This window comes from Heloderma suspectum, chromosome 4, assembly GCF_057233095.1.
Source record: "Heloderma suspectum isolate Gila_16-S chromosome 4, 16-S_ref, whole genome shotgun sequence".
Taxonomy (NCBI): domain Eukaryota; kingdom Metazoa; phylum Chordata; class Lepidosauria; order Squamata; family Helodermatidae; genus Heloderma; species Heloderma suspectum.
The window spans coordinates 19,215,442-19,227,920 of NC_139461.1; the positions used below are offsets into that span (position 1 = coordinate 19,215,442).

A 12,479-nucleotide genomic window follows, 5' to 3' on the forward strand; every position below is an offset into this window, starting at 1 on the left:
CCAGACAAAGACCTTTCTTTTCTCCCAGGCATTTTAGAGACGTAGTTCCACGTTATTATGGCCGTTTTATCGATTCCTGTGCTGTTTATTGTCTTGCACTATGTTTTGAATGTACTTAAATGTACTAAAATAAATACATAAATAAATAGGAACCAGGCGAGCCCCCTTGGAGAGAGAGTTACACAAATGTGGTGCCACAACAGAGAAGGCCCTCTCCTTGGGCTCCATGCACCTCACCTCAGGTGGCAGGAGGACCTGGAGGAGGGCTTCTGAAGATGATCTCAGCACATGGGCAAGTTATTGCAGAATCATCCATTCATGAACTGGCCAGTTCGAAGCAACACCAGATAAGCTGGAAAGGAAACTGTAGGCACTTACACTGAGGTCTGCCATTTGGATCAATACTGCTCTGCTGGAGGACTTCACCTGACAGAGGATCTACACACCAGGACTGCGTGTCTGATTTCTGTAGTACAGCATAGTCTCCAGTCTAGAAGCAAGCAGATATGTTAGCATTGCAGAATGACAACTTTGCTACAAGATCGCTGTTAACAAGGACCAGTATTTGAAAAACCTAGGAGCAGGCAGATTCACACAACCATTTTAATGTGGCGATGCCATCAAAAGACTTTTTTTCAGGCCATTTTTCGGGCTTCAAAGCCCAATCATGCACACTGGTGCTAAGAAATAAGGGCTTGGGGGGAGGGGTGAAGGGCCTTAGTGGCGTGAGCCCGCATGGATTTGCTTAGCCTACTAATATTTTATATTATATTTTATATTATTTTATATTTATATAGAGCCAGTGTGGTGTAGTGGCTAGAGTGCTGGACTGGGAGTCGGGAGATCCGGGTTCTAGTCCCCACTCAGCCATGGAAGCTCATTGGGTGACTTTGGGCCAGTCACAGACTCTCAGCCCAACCTACCTCACAGGGTTGTTGTGAGGATAAAATGGAAGAAGGAGGAGGATTATGTATGCTGCCTTGAGTTCCTTGGAGGAAAAAAGGCGGGATATAAATGAAATAAATAAATAAATAAATAAATAAATATTTTCATGCTAGTCAAAGGTCTGAGAAAGGTCAAGGATACTGGGATCAAGCAGCAAGGATTAGAAGTCAAGGGCCTGTTTCTCATTTTATCTGAGGAAGCATCTTGGACAGCTCCTTTAGCGTTCTGACTGGTTCTGACTAAAACCTGGAATGGATTCACCACCCTACCGACATCAGCGTGACCAGCCTCCACTGTGAGGGAGGGAGCAAAGATTTCTACTGTCTGTGTAACTAATACATGTTATATCAGCTTTGACCAGTCAAGGCTCATTGCTAAAACCACAGCAAAGTGCAGGCAGCAGTTTTCTCAGAGAACTGAGGGTGGCGTGATGGAATTTCTTATAACGTTTTGCTGGAGAGTAAATAGAGATGTATGAGAATGTTGTTTTTATTCACAAATCATGTGAACCTGTCCTGTTCACAACCCCAAACATGACAGGAGCACTTCTTTTTTTCTTTCTTCTTTTTTTTTTTTTTTGAGAAATGTTCACAAATTTCCAAATTTGTGATCAAACTCGAAAAATGTGTGTGTACGTGTATACGTGTGTGTGTGTGTGTGTGTATCAATCACTTTAAAATGCACATCTTTGAAAAAAAAAACCTGCTGCATTTTCACATTTTAGTAAACAGGACAGGGGAAAGTGTACACTTTTGAAAAACATGCACAGAAATGTGGATTTTTCTTGTTTGAAAGGCACACTTTTCCCATTTGAACAAGCCCCCAAACAGGACAAAAACAAAAATGGGAGCCATGCAAAACAAGCTTCAAAGGAATTTGGGTAGAATTAGGCATGCTTGAAAATAGCTGGTTCTCCCATCCCTAAAGGCAAAGTCCACCTAGTTTTTAAAAGCACTTCCAGTTTAACAAAACTAAAAAGAACAATTCTGGTTTTAACGTCATAGTACTCGCTTGCCTACTTTGTCCTTATTTACTGATGTTTTGTAAGATGTTTCACTACCTGATCTGAAGCGTTTTAATTAAGTTATTTATTTAAGTTGGAGGTTAGACGTTTGACCTCAAATTGGAGGTTTCTGAGTGTGGGATGGACATTCAAAATTGGGAGGAAAACTTTGTGGGATGCAAATCAATGATTTGCTTACCTTTCTTTCATTCGCTTTTTGCTTCCCCTGCCCATGAGGGCAGCAGTGACAATAGACCTCCTCACGGCTGCTGATGGCCAGCCACCATTATTCTCCCCCCACCAAAAAAATATTGCTACATCAAGATGCAGCTGTTGAGTGCCAAACAGCCTGGGATGGTTGTAGTCAAGCAAAGAAGTCAATCTCTTAGCAAATAGCCTTTAATATGCGAATCAGCCAGATCAACGGTGCTTCAGGTTATAGACTTTCTCAGCCACCAGCAACCTAGAGCTACGATCTCTAATTAGCTTTGCACATTACTACATAGACTGCCAGAAGATCTCTGATGGATGCACTACTGCTAGGAGAGTTGCAACGAAACTGGTGCCAGCCAGTAGCACGAAATCTGAGTGGCTTTTCTAATCCTGCCCTCAGGAAGAGTCTTCCCCTAGGGACCTCTTTTGAGGGGCCAACCTTGTAGAACGCCTTACTTCCTGAATTTGCTCCTCCTTCTTGACCTGTCTGATTCTGGCATCCCTCACTCCCAACTCCTCCCTCCCCATAAAATCTTGTATTCCCACAGATGGAGACATTTCTGTTTGGCTTTGAACCAACTGATTAACTGGTGTCTGGAAAGATTCTTCTCTTCTACTGTATCCCTGCTCTATTTCCTGAAACTTTGATAATTCCCTCACCACTTTGCCCTCTTCTTCATCAGACCCTGAATCTGTTCCCATGCCCTCTCAAGACGCTTCTGCAGAGATGTTGGGCCCAATCCTTACAGGAACATCACACTGTGAGGAGCTCTTCCATAGCTGTCGTCACCACCACAGGCAGTGGCAAAAAGAAAGAAAAAGAAAGCTAAGCGATCCTCAAACCTGCTCATCAAATGTATATCCTCCTGAAAATTTGACAAACCCCTCACCTATTTCACCGCCCACAAATGGGGTGGCGAATTGGAGGGGGCACTTTGCCCCATCCTTATAAATCAGAGACAGGCAATGTGTAGCCCGCCAACTCCCATCATCCCTCACCAATGGCTATGTTGGCTAGGGCTGATGGGAGGGCCCCCTGCCCCCTGTCCCTGATATAAATCACTGGGACTGGATTGCAAAATACCAGTTTTTCACTTTGAAAAAACATGGATGCTCTGAAATTCAAATTGGAAATGTGCAGGGTTGGTAATAATCCAAATACATTTTTCAAACCTAAGCAACTTGCCTCTAGACAAGAGGGAGTAAACAGGTCTGCTGAAGTAGGATTAAGCTTCAGCCCACTCGGTCTCCAGCTGGAAATCAATGCATTTGTTTGTGAGCGTTGACATGATTTTTGACCTGTGGTAAAATAATAATCTTTCTCAGTAATGCAAGTTCCAGTCATCATGACCAATCCTCAGTTCCCCCATGCTGATTAGATGACAGTTGCAGGTATTGGAAACACCAAGTGATTGGAAACACCAAGACTTCAATCCAACCAAATATATCAGCAAGTGGTTGCAAACTCACAGACGGGTCAAGAGATAATGGAACAAATCCATCCCCAGAGTAACTTCAGCAATTTCAAACGATTTAGCCAAGAGGTGAATAGACCCCATAAATCTACAGTGAAACTTGGCTTTGAGAGCAAAGAAGTTACAAACGTGCCTCACTGAGCTGCTGAAGAAACAAAATGGCAGCCAACAGACGTTCCAGCAATTACACAGTCCTGTCTGTAACATTTACGATGTGCAACGAACAGTGGTGAAGCTAGGTAATTTTAGAATCTGGACGTAACAGCCTTACAGGGTGGGTGGGTTGGACTTTGGATGGTCATATGTGAAGCACACAACCAATACTGTTCTCCACCCTCCAGCTGCCATTACATGCTTTACAACTACTTCTATAATTCTGATGTTACAGCAAAAGTGAGAGAAAGGTTGCTAATCCTGATAAAAAAGAGAAATAAAAGAAATACGCAGAGTATATGCAGTGTTGCACATACTCCGAGTATGAAATTTGAAATGTGAAAATGAAATTTGCTTCTGATGCCCTTGTGCTAAACACATTGACTTGGGAATAGGGATGTATGGATTGTGTAAAATCTCCTCCATCTGTGTTTCGCAGATTGTCAGGCACCTTTTGTTCTGTCATCCGCCCATTGCTGGAATTGGATTATTTTGTTTCTGAATTTGTGCAATTGCACATTTGTGCAATATCATACATGCAAAAATGTGCAAATCCCTCCCCCAATGCAAATTTTCACACCTTAGTCTATGGGGAAAATGCGCATTTCTGGCCAGGTTTTTTTGTGCGTGTATTTTTCTAGGCACAACATTCAGGAAAGTTAGAAAACTGATCTGGAAGTCTGCAGAATACACCAAACAGGGTAAAAGCCAGTCCACTGGAGAATCCACAGGTCAGATTCATGATAACCCTAACTCATTTGGTTCTGTTGCAGATTTCTCTGACATCCCTACTTGGGAAAAAGCACCATTTTGTTGTAAAGAAGGATCATATATTTTAAAAGAAAAAAATAATAAAAATGAGCAACTGTAACCATGTACATACCTGCCTGTCCGCCCCCTGAAAAAAGGGTTTAGAAAAGAAGAAATAAAGGATGCTGTGCTAAGTAGCATCAGCCCTGGTGGGCCCCAGTATGCCCACACTGGCCCAGGTGCTGATGGAGGGCCTCTTTGGCACTGGCCCCATCACCTGCCACTCTCTGAGTGGTCATTTCAGGGGTCCTGGGCTGCAGGCCCCTGGACTTTGGCCCCAAGGTCTAGCCACCACTGGCAACTAAGTGTTGAACATATACATGTATGAATCTATGAACCTGCTTTGTACTGAGTCAGCCCATTGGTCCGTCTAGCTCAGTATCATCTGCTCTGATTGGCAGTGACCCTCCAGGATTTCAGGAAGAAGTCTTTCCCACCCCTACCTGGAGATGTCAGGGACTGAACCTGCAGCCTTCTGTATGCAAAGCAGATACTCTACCACTGAGCTATGGATTGATTCTTAACGTTTTGCAAACCATTCACCTTACCCTACTTCGTTCTGCCTCTGAATGGATAAAGACAAAGCTTGAAGAGAGGAAGATGACTTACACTGGGGCAGGCGCGTCGAGCGTGTCACCAGAGAATTGGATATGTAACGTCCTTTCTCATCCACACACCAGCAGTGACCTAGGATGTGACAAAAGGCATATCTAATACTTGCAGCAGTCGGAGTCGCTGAGCAATGAGACGTCCCTCGTGGTATAGTTGTGGGTGGAAGCAGACTACAAATTCAAGCCAATAGAAATAAATCACACTGCCCTTCAAACCATCTCAGATGGCTGCTATGCCCCGAGCAGTCCTTCTCGATTTGTAAATAAACTAGCACTGTGCCGAATTTTTCAATCTGTTTATTTTCGACCATTCGTTGGAGTGATGGGCCAAAAGAAACTGCACTCGAAAATTGTGGGAATGTTTTCAGGGTGCAGGGCTTCAGTGCTTACCTTACTGTAAAGAGGTGGCTGAGGGGTGTGTGTGTGTTTTATTTTACCATTGTTTCCTGTTCTATCCTTGCAGCCTGTCTGGCTGCTTGAGTTTCCTAGAAAGCCCTCTAGAGGAGTTGGCCAGGACTTCCTCCCTCGGGGCTTTCCTGTGCTGCTGCCCGCTGAGTGGAAAGCTAAGAGACACATTTTTTGTTTTGCTTTGTTGCTGTCAAAAGTCCGTTGAAGAAGAAGAAGAGGAGGAGGAGGGGGACGATGATGACTAAGACGAAGACCTTGCTCAGCTTTCCGGCACTCAGCAGGCAGCAGCACTGGAAAGCCCCGAGGGAAGAAGTCCTGGATAAGTCCTCCAGGGTTTGTTTGTTTTTTAGAAAGCTCAAGCAGCTTTCTGAAATTCTCGAAATCCCAACGAAAGAGGCAGGAAAATGACTGCCTCTTTCATGGGGAAATGAAGAGATAATGGAAGGTTAGTTGGCCTTTCAGCACAGGGCTAAAATAAACCGATATTGCAAAGGCACCAGATGTGCCCTACTGATCTCACCTCCAAAGGAAGCAGACCCTGCAAAGGCTGCACTGGCTTGCCAACACTGTCCCAAGTGGGAGGGAGTTCCAGGGGCAGTCTTTAAGGTTGTTCTTAATGTTTAACTGTGTTTTTATTTGATTATGGTTTTTATTTCGGGAACATTTTGTAAGCTGTTTTGGTTGGTTTCAGAGAGGTAGTATAGCAATACAATAAATAAATAATACAGAAATACATTTTACAAGTTAATTCCATTGTTATCAAATAGCACTGGTGTTTTTGTAATATCTGTTTATTTACGTGCGTATTTGTTGAACAGACAAGCCAGCCAGACAGACAGTACTAGCCTTTAAAACACTGCACTCCTCCTTGCTAACCAGCTGCGAAAAACAATGTGTTTTCTGCCACCTTCACCTAAACAGATTAGTGGTGTGCAATAGCTACTAGCCACCAGTCATGAAAGACCATCAATGCTAGTTTAAACAACTGTCTTCAAGCCATCTCTCACCTGAGCTTTCATAGCACTGGACAGGTTCCCAGTTCCCCAGCCAATCACATTGGGGGATGTAAGTCTGAAATCCCAAGCGCACAGCCTCTCCTGCAGAATCACGTGATGCAAAGAGACTCCTCCAATAGAAATGCAAGGCTAAAAACACACACACACAACCTAAGCAAGTATATTTAGCAACAAGCGAACGGCTTTTCTGTGAATTTGTAAATAATTGCAGGTAATATTTAATGCATTTGTTATATTTGTAGCACTCTGAACTCAGTATTGTCTATACCAGGGTGTGGGAAACTTGTGGCCCTCCAGATGTTTTGGCCTACAACTCCCATCAGCCCTAGCCAGCATAGCCAATGGTGAGGGATGATGGAATTTGAGGTCCAAAACATCTGGAGGGCCAGAAATTGCCCTCCCCTGATACTGCCCGACTGGCAGTAGCTTTCCAGGGCTTCAGAGAGGGGTGTTTACCAGCCATCTCTCAGTCGGAAGTTGGCAGAGACTGAACCTGGAACCTTTGGTATGACAAAAGCCCCAACAAAAGGGGGAAAGAACCAACTCCTACAATATACTGCAGGTGCCTGACATGCATTTAACTCTCCCTTAACTTGTCAAGGGTCTACTTGGCCATGGGGGGAGGGAGCTTCCATCCAAAATACTATTGGACCAGATGAGATCATTTCTCCTTACAAACATACTTGATTGGGCAGCCAGCCGGATAGCGTAATTGTTCCCCATCAGCAACTTTTCTGAAAATGTGATGCCTGCCTGAGAAAAATTATTCAGAAGCTCATCATCTGTCAGCATGGCCACTTTTGCCATTAAAAAGCTCTGTCCAAAAGGAAAATGGGAGCTGTTTGAATCCTGGATGAGCTGCTCCACTTCGTCAATGAACTGCATGGCATTGCGCTTGGCAGCTTCACACTCTCCAGGACCTGCAGGGAGAGAAATGTATTGTTCAGTGGACAAGGTGGGGGACGGGGAGCTGTTATACTAGGAGTTTCCATTTCACTGGCAGACAGACAGCATTGTATCGAACCTTTGGTGTTCACATGGAAAAGCAAGACTGTCACAAACTTGACATCATTCTGATACATAGCCCTTGAGAGCCAACTGTCTGGTGTCAAAGCAGGAAGCAATTTGTTCTCCCCCCACCCCCATTTTTGTGTGATGTTTTAGCAATGCATAGAAGCACTTGCATGCATCAATAAGATACAACAACAGCAGAATCTTGATGCAATCGTACATATGAGCACATCAAGACTGATAAAGCACTGTAAAAAAAATGTGCATGCATGTCGGTAACATGGATGGGGGCAGGAGCATGTAAATGAGCTGATGGAAATAAAAACTAGCAAACAGAGCATGCTCCAATTCCAGAATGATGACTGTATGGCAGGGGTGGGCCATTTGCAGCCCTCCAGACATTTTGGCCTACAACTCCCAGCAGCCCTAGACAGCATAAACAATGGTGGAATATACGGAATATATTCATCCATGTTCAGAGGCAGTCTCCTATTGCCTTCATCCCTAGCTTGTGGTCTTCTTTAGAGGCTTCTGGTTGGTCACTGAGGAAAACAGGAGTCTGGACAAGATAGTCCTTTGCTCTGATCCAATGGGATTCTTATATTTACCAAAAATAATTTTAGAAATTCTTCTAGTTAAACTGAAACCATTCTGGAGGTGGGGAATGCCAGGCACAGCAGCCCCATGAAGAAGAAAGGAATGGAATGGGATAAAGTGCACTCATCCTGAACTGCTCATTTCTCCCTATATTTCTTCATGTTTCTAGTGCTCAAAAATACATATAGTGTTGGGGCTCATACAGAGATGGGATAGTGCCACAAACCTGACATTATCCTGGTCTGTAGCTTTTAAGACCCAGCAGCCAAGCGTCTGGAGTCAGAGCACAACCTAGAACAGGGATGGTGAACATATGGCTCTCCAGATGTTTTTGGACTACAACTCCCATCTTCAAGGCCCCTGCCTGCTCTTCTGGCTTCTTATGGCTCTTTGACTTTAAACCAGACTTGGATTGGACAGCCTTTCAAATGGAGGACATCTTCAAAGAGAGGACTGTCCTCTACCAGCTCTCCAAAATAGAGGACTGTTCTCTGTAAAATAGGAAACCTGGCAACCCTACTCCAGAGAGGGGTCATAATCAGAGCAAAGAGTTCTTCTGGAATTAAATTGATACAATCCATTTTACTATCAAACAGAAGCTTAAAATAAGAGGTTGATATTTTTTTCTTTCATAAAAAAAACAATTTACTTCAGCAAGAATACTGTTAATCATATTACACATGCTTCACTAGGCCAAGATTTTGTCTCAATCCCATCAACATTTACAACACAATTTAAGTACAAGATCGAATGATGGAGGTGAGTTACTTACAATCTGGAACCTTGTTTACATCAGCTTTGCTTCCTTGCATTTGTCCCTTTTCATCCACACACCAACAATTGCGAAGGTCAAAATGTCCCAGTGGGATACTGAAATCACCATAGGATCCTGGGTAATGGATGAGATTTCCATGAAGAAGCTGCCAGAAAGTGAAGGGTTCCAGCAAAATGTTCTTGGATGAACTTCCTGTGGTCTTGCCCTCCAGCACCTCTTGAGGAACTACGTCGAAAGAAGGATATTTGGAGAGCTCCGGGAAGATATTCTGGTGGCCACCTTCATAGAGGATTTTGACAAGGTCTCCAAAGCTTTGCTGAGATCTCTCTTTATATTCAAGAAGTATGTTCACCAAATCCATGAAAGGAAGAGCTCTGCCATTATTATTCTGGGTGATCCACCTTTGATACCATTCAAAAGCTTGTTCAGAGGGGCCGTTACATTGGACCTGCCTCCACTGACCATCCAGATTGCATTGTGGGATATAGACACTCGTCAGCTGAGGCAGGGTAGCAGGATCCAACCATAGTTGCTGGACAGTTCTTAGAAAAGCCTGACTGGCTGCTAATTGGCAGTCACTTGGACCTAAAGGAGAAGAAAGTCTATTGGTTGCTAAGCATATATTAAATGAAAGACTTTAAAGAGTTTAGTTGAGTAATCGGTTAGATTAGTCAATTAAAAACGTTTTGATTGATTTGAAAGTACACCTCATTAATTGGACAGCAAATCTTTAAAAAAAATCAGTTTTGTTTTGTTTTACATGTAAGCGATTGCAGAAAATGTGGGTAGTAGGCTCAGAGAAGACATTCTCTGAGAAGACATTCTCTGAGAAGACATTCCTCCGTCTCTCAGAAACAAAGGAGGGAATGCCTCTTCTAAGATGGGGCTTAGGGTTTGGAAACAACAGCTATTGTTTAGAAACTGCAGCTAGCGCAAAATGTATAACGTCAGTCTTGGGTCAGCTTCACTGGCTCCCAGTTTGTTTCTAAACCCACTTCAAGGTGTTGGTTCTTACCTATAAAGCCCTAAATGGTTTGGGGCCAGGACATCTGAAAGAGTGCCTCCTCCAACATGAACTTGCCCTTAATTGTGATTATCATAGGAGACCCTGCTATATATCTCACCTCCAGTGAGATTAGGATGGTGGGCACTGGAGACAGGGCCTTTTTGACAGCAGTAAAAGTAGACTATAGAACGCCCATCCCAATGGAAGTCAGACTAGCCCCCTCTTTACTCTGCTTTAGACAGGCAATGAAGACTATGTTGCTCTGTCGAGCTTTTAATGGTTTCTAATGTCACCTTCTGATTTTATTGTAGTGTTATGATTGCTAGCCAGCCATCCCTTTATTAGGGACATTGCTTGTTCATGGGCCAGGGTGGTGGCTGATGGTTCCTCAGCAAAAGATAATCGTCTGGAGATCTTTCTTGAGTGTTAGTCATCATAGCAGGTGACCTCCCATTAAGGGGAGGGGCATGTCTGTGTTTGTGTTTGTGAACAAAAGCAGCAGCTTAGGACAGACAGGGAATGAAAGAAGGAGAGAGAAAGCTGAGGGTTAGTTGAAGGCATTAAGCACCTTGGAATGTAGGGTACCCCTCTATGAGGTAGCAGGGTTGGGGCACCTGGGGCCTTTCAGATGTTGCTGGACTACAGCTCCCATCATTTCTGGCTGAGGCTGATGGGAGTTAGTCCAATAACATCTGGAGAGTAGAGGATCTACTGCCTGGCAGGAATGTGTATGCTGCTTGCCTCTATATATGCTCTACTCATATATTTGAGGAGTATGGAGAGTGTAATAATACTTCATAGTGATAACAGCTTCCCTAAATTCCTTTGGTGACATGCCTCTCTCTACAGGCACAAGTCACATGTTCAGCACCACTTATGGCTGCATTTAGCTTAATCTAAGAGCTTTACGGCCGCAAATGGTGTAGCGGACGTCATTTGCGTCCGGAGTCAGCCCTCACTCAGCCAGCGATATGGCACGGCAATGGCGGCCGGCTGAATCACCAGCAATATGGAGCTGGCGGCCGGCTCCACGGAATTGGCAGAAGAGGATTCTGGGGGGAGGAATGGATCGCCTCCCCACCCCTGGGTGGATTCCCTGCCAGGATGAAAGGTAGGGAATCCACCCATCCCTAGGAGCATTACACAAAAGTTGTAAATGAATAAATGAATGAATGAAATGAAGTAGAAGCAACGGACATGAAAATACAAAATATAAAACTTACACTGTGTGGGCCATCCTGTATTTACAGCTATGGCTGGAATAGTCCTGCCTTCTGAATTAACGCAGAAACAATTTCTTCCATGGCACTGAACTGGCAGGAATTTTCCCTCCTGGGTACATGAAGGAACAAACAGCTCAGAACCTGCAGGCTGGCTTCTTTTCAAGCGTTGCAGACTTTCCCTTTCCTTTTCGCATGTCGTGGGGCACCTTGGGCGTTTGCCCCGTACTCTGGACCCTGGGATTTCTTTGCCACTCACGTCCACACACCAGCAATCCCCTGCATAGCACTGCATTTCCTCATACCCGCCCTCTTTTGTACAAGTTGGCACAAACAAAGTTTTGGCCTGCTCTGGGCAGTCTTTGAATTTCATCACTATCCTCGCAACATCACCTAAATCTTCAGCAACACTTTGTGGGACAGAAATCACATGCCACAGGAAAGTGAAAAACTCCGGGGCTTCAAGGAGAGAAGCAAGAAACTGGACTGCATTCCGATTGTCCTGTAAATTGACAACGTGGCCAAAACGGTCTACAAGAACCTGGCTCAGATCGAACTTCTCCTGCAACACTTCTGGCGAAAGTTGTTGGGCCAGTTCAGTGAAGCTGTCATTCATCGCTATCTGCTGGAAATAACGGTCCAAACTAAATTTGCTGTTAGGGCCGAGAGCTCCCGTGAAGTTGAGCCCCACCAAATTCTTCAAAAACTTCCCCCCGAAAAGGTTTTCTTGGAATCGCTTGGGGTTGCTGGTGAACCGAAGGGCAACGCGAGCGAGTTCTCTTGAAGGAAACATCCCTCCAATAGCTTCACTAAGGATGGATTCAAGTGTGAGTAGCTGAGAAGCACTCAATTGTTCAGTGATGGAAGACAGCAAGCCAGAATTCACGAAGAGTTCCTTGAATGAAGGAGGACAAGATCTTGAGGACCCAACCATTTTCTGTGACTCTTGGGTGGTAGAGAACAAGCTGTCCTGGCTGAAATGTCCAATGGGGCCATAAAAAAGCCTGGACAGAGACAATTGTCTCTCAGAGACGCAAGTGTGTTCCTCGCCTAGACAAAATAAAAGATGACATTGATATAGTTATTATTCAAACTGGATTGCTTGGATGTTTTGTAAGAAAACAACTGAGATTTTTTTATACCCTCTCCTCTCTTGGAGAGGAGTTTAGACCAGATAGCACAATAGATCTATTCCAAGTAGTAGCGTAGTAGTAAATTTTGAAGTGCAGGCATTCA

At 44.2% G+C, this 12,479-nt stretch overlaps 1 protein-coding gene across 1 annotated transcript in view; it reads right to left on the minus strand.

Moving 5' to 3' along the window:
- TG (thyroglobulin) overlaps positions 1-12,479 on the minus strand; it is a 224,933-nt gene that overhangs the window by 186,565 nt on the left and 25,889 nt on the right. Inside the window, exons 9-15 of the mRNA XM_084851439.1 lie at positions 11,247-12,293; positions 9,015-9,602; positions 7,318-7,554; positions 6,626-6,763; positions 5,209-5,286; positions 3,348-3,460; positions 379-490 (exon numbers count right to left, since the gene is read on the minus strand). Of these exons, the coding sequence (XP_084707565.1) occupies positions 379-490; positions 3,348-3,460; positions 5,209-5,286; positions 6,626-6,763; positions 7,318-7,554; positions 9,015-9,602; positions 11,247-12,293 (2,313 nt within the window). The remainder of the gene's footprint in view (positions 1-378; positions 491-3,347; positions 3,461-5,208; positions 5,287-6,625; positions 6,764-7,317; positions 7,555-9,014; positions 9,603-11,246; positions 12,294-12,479) is intronic.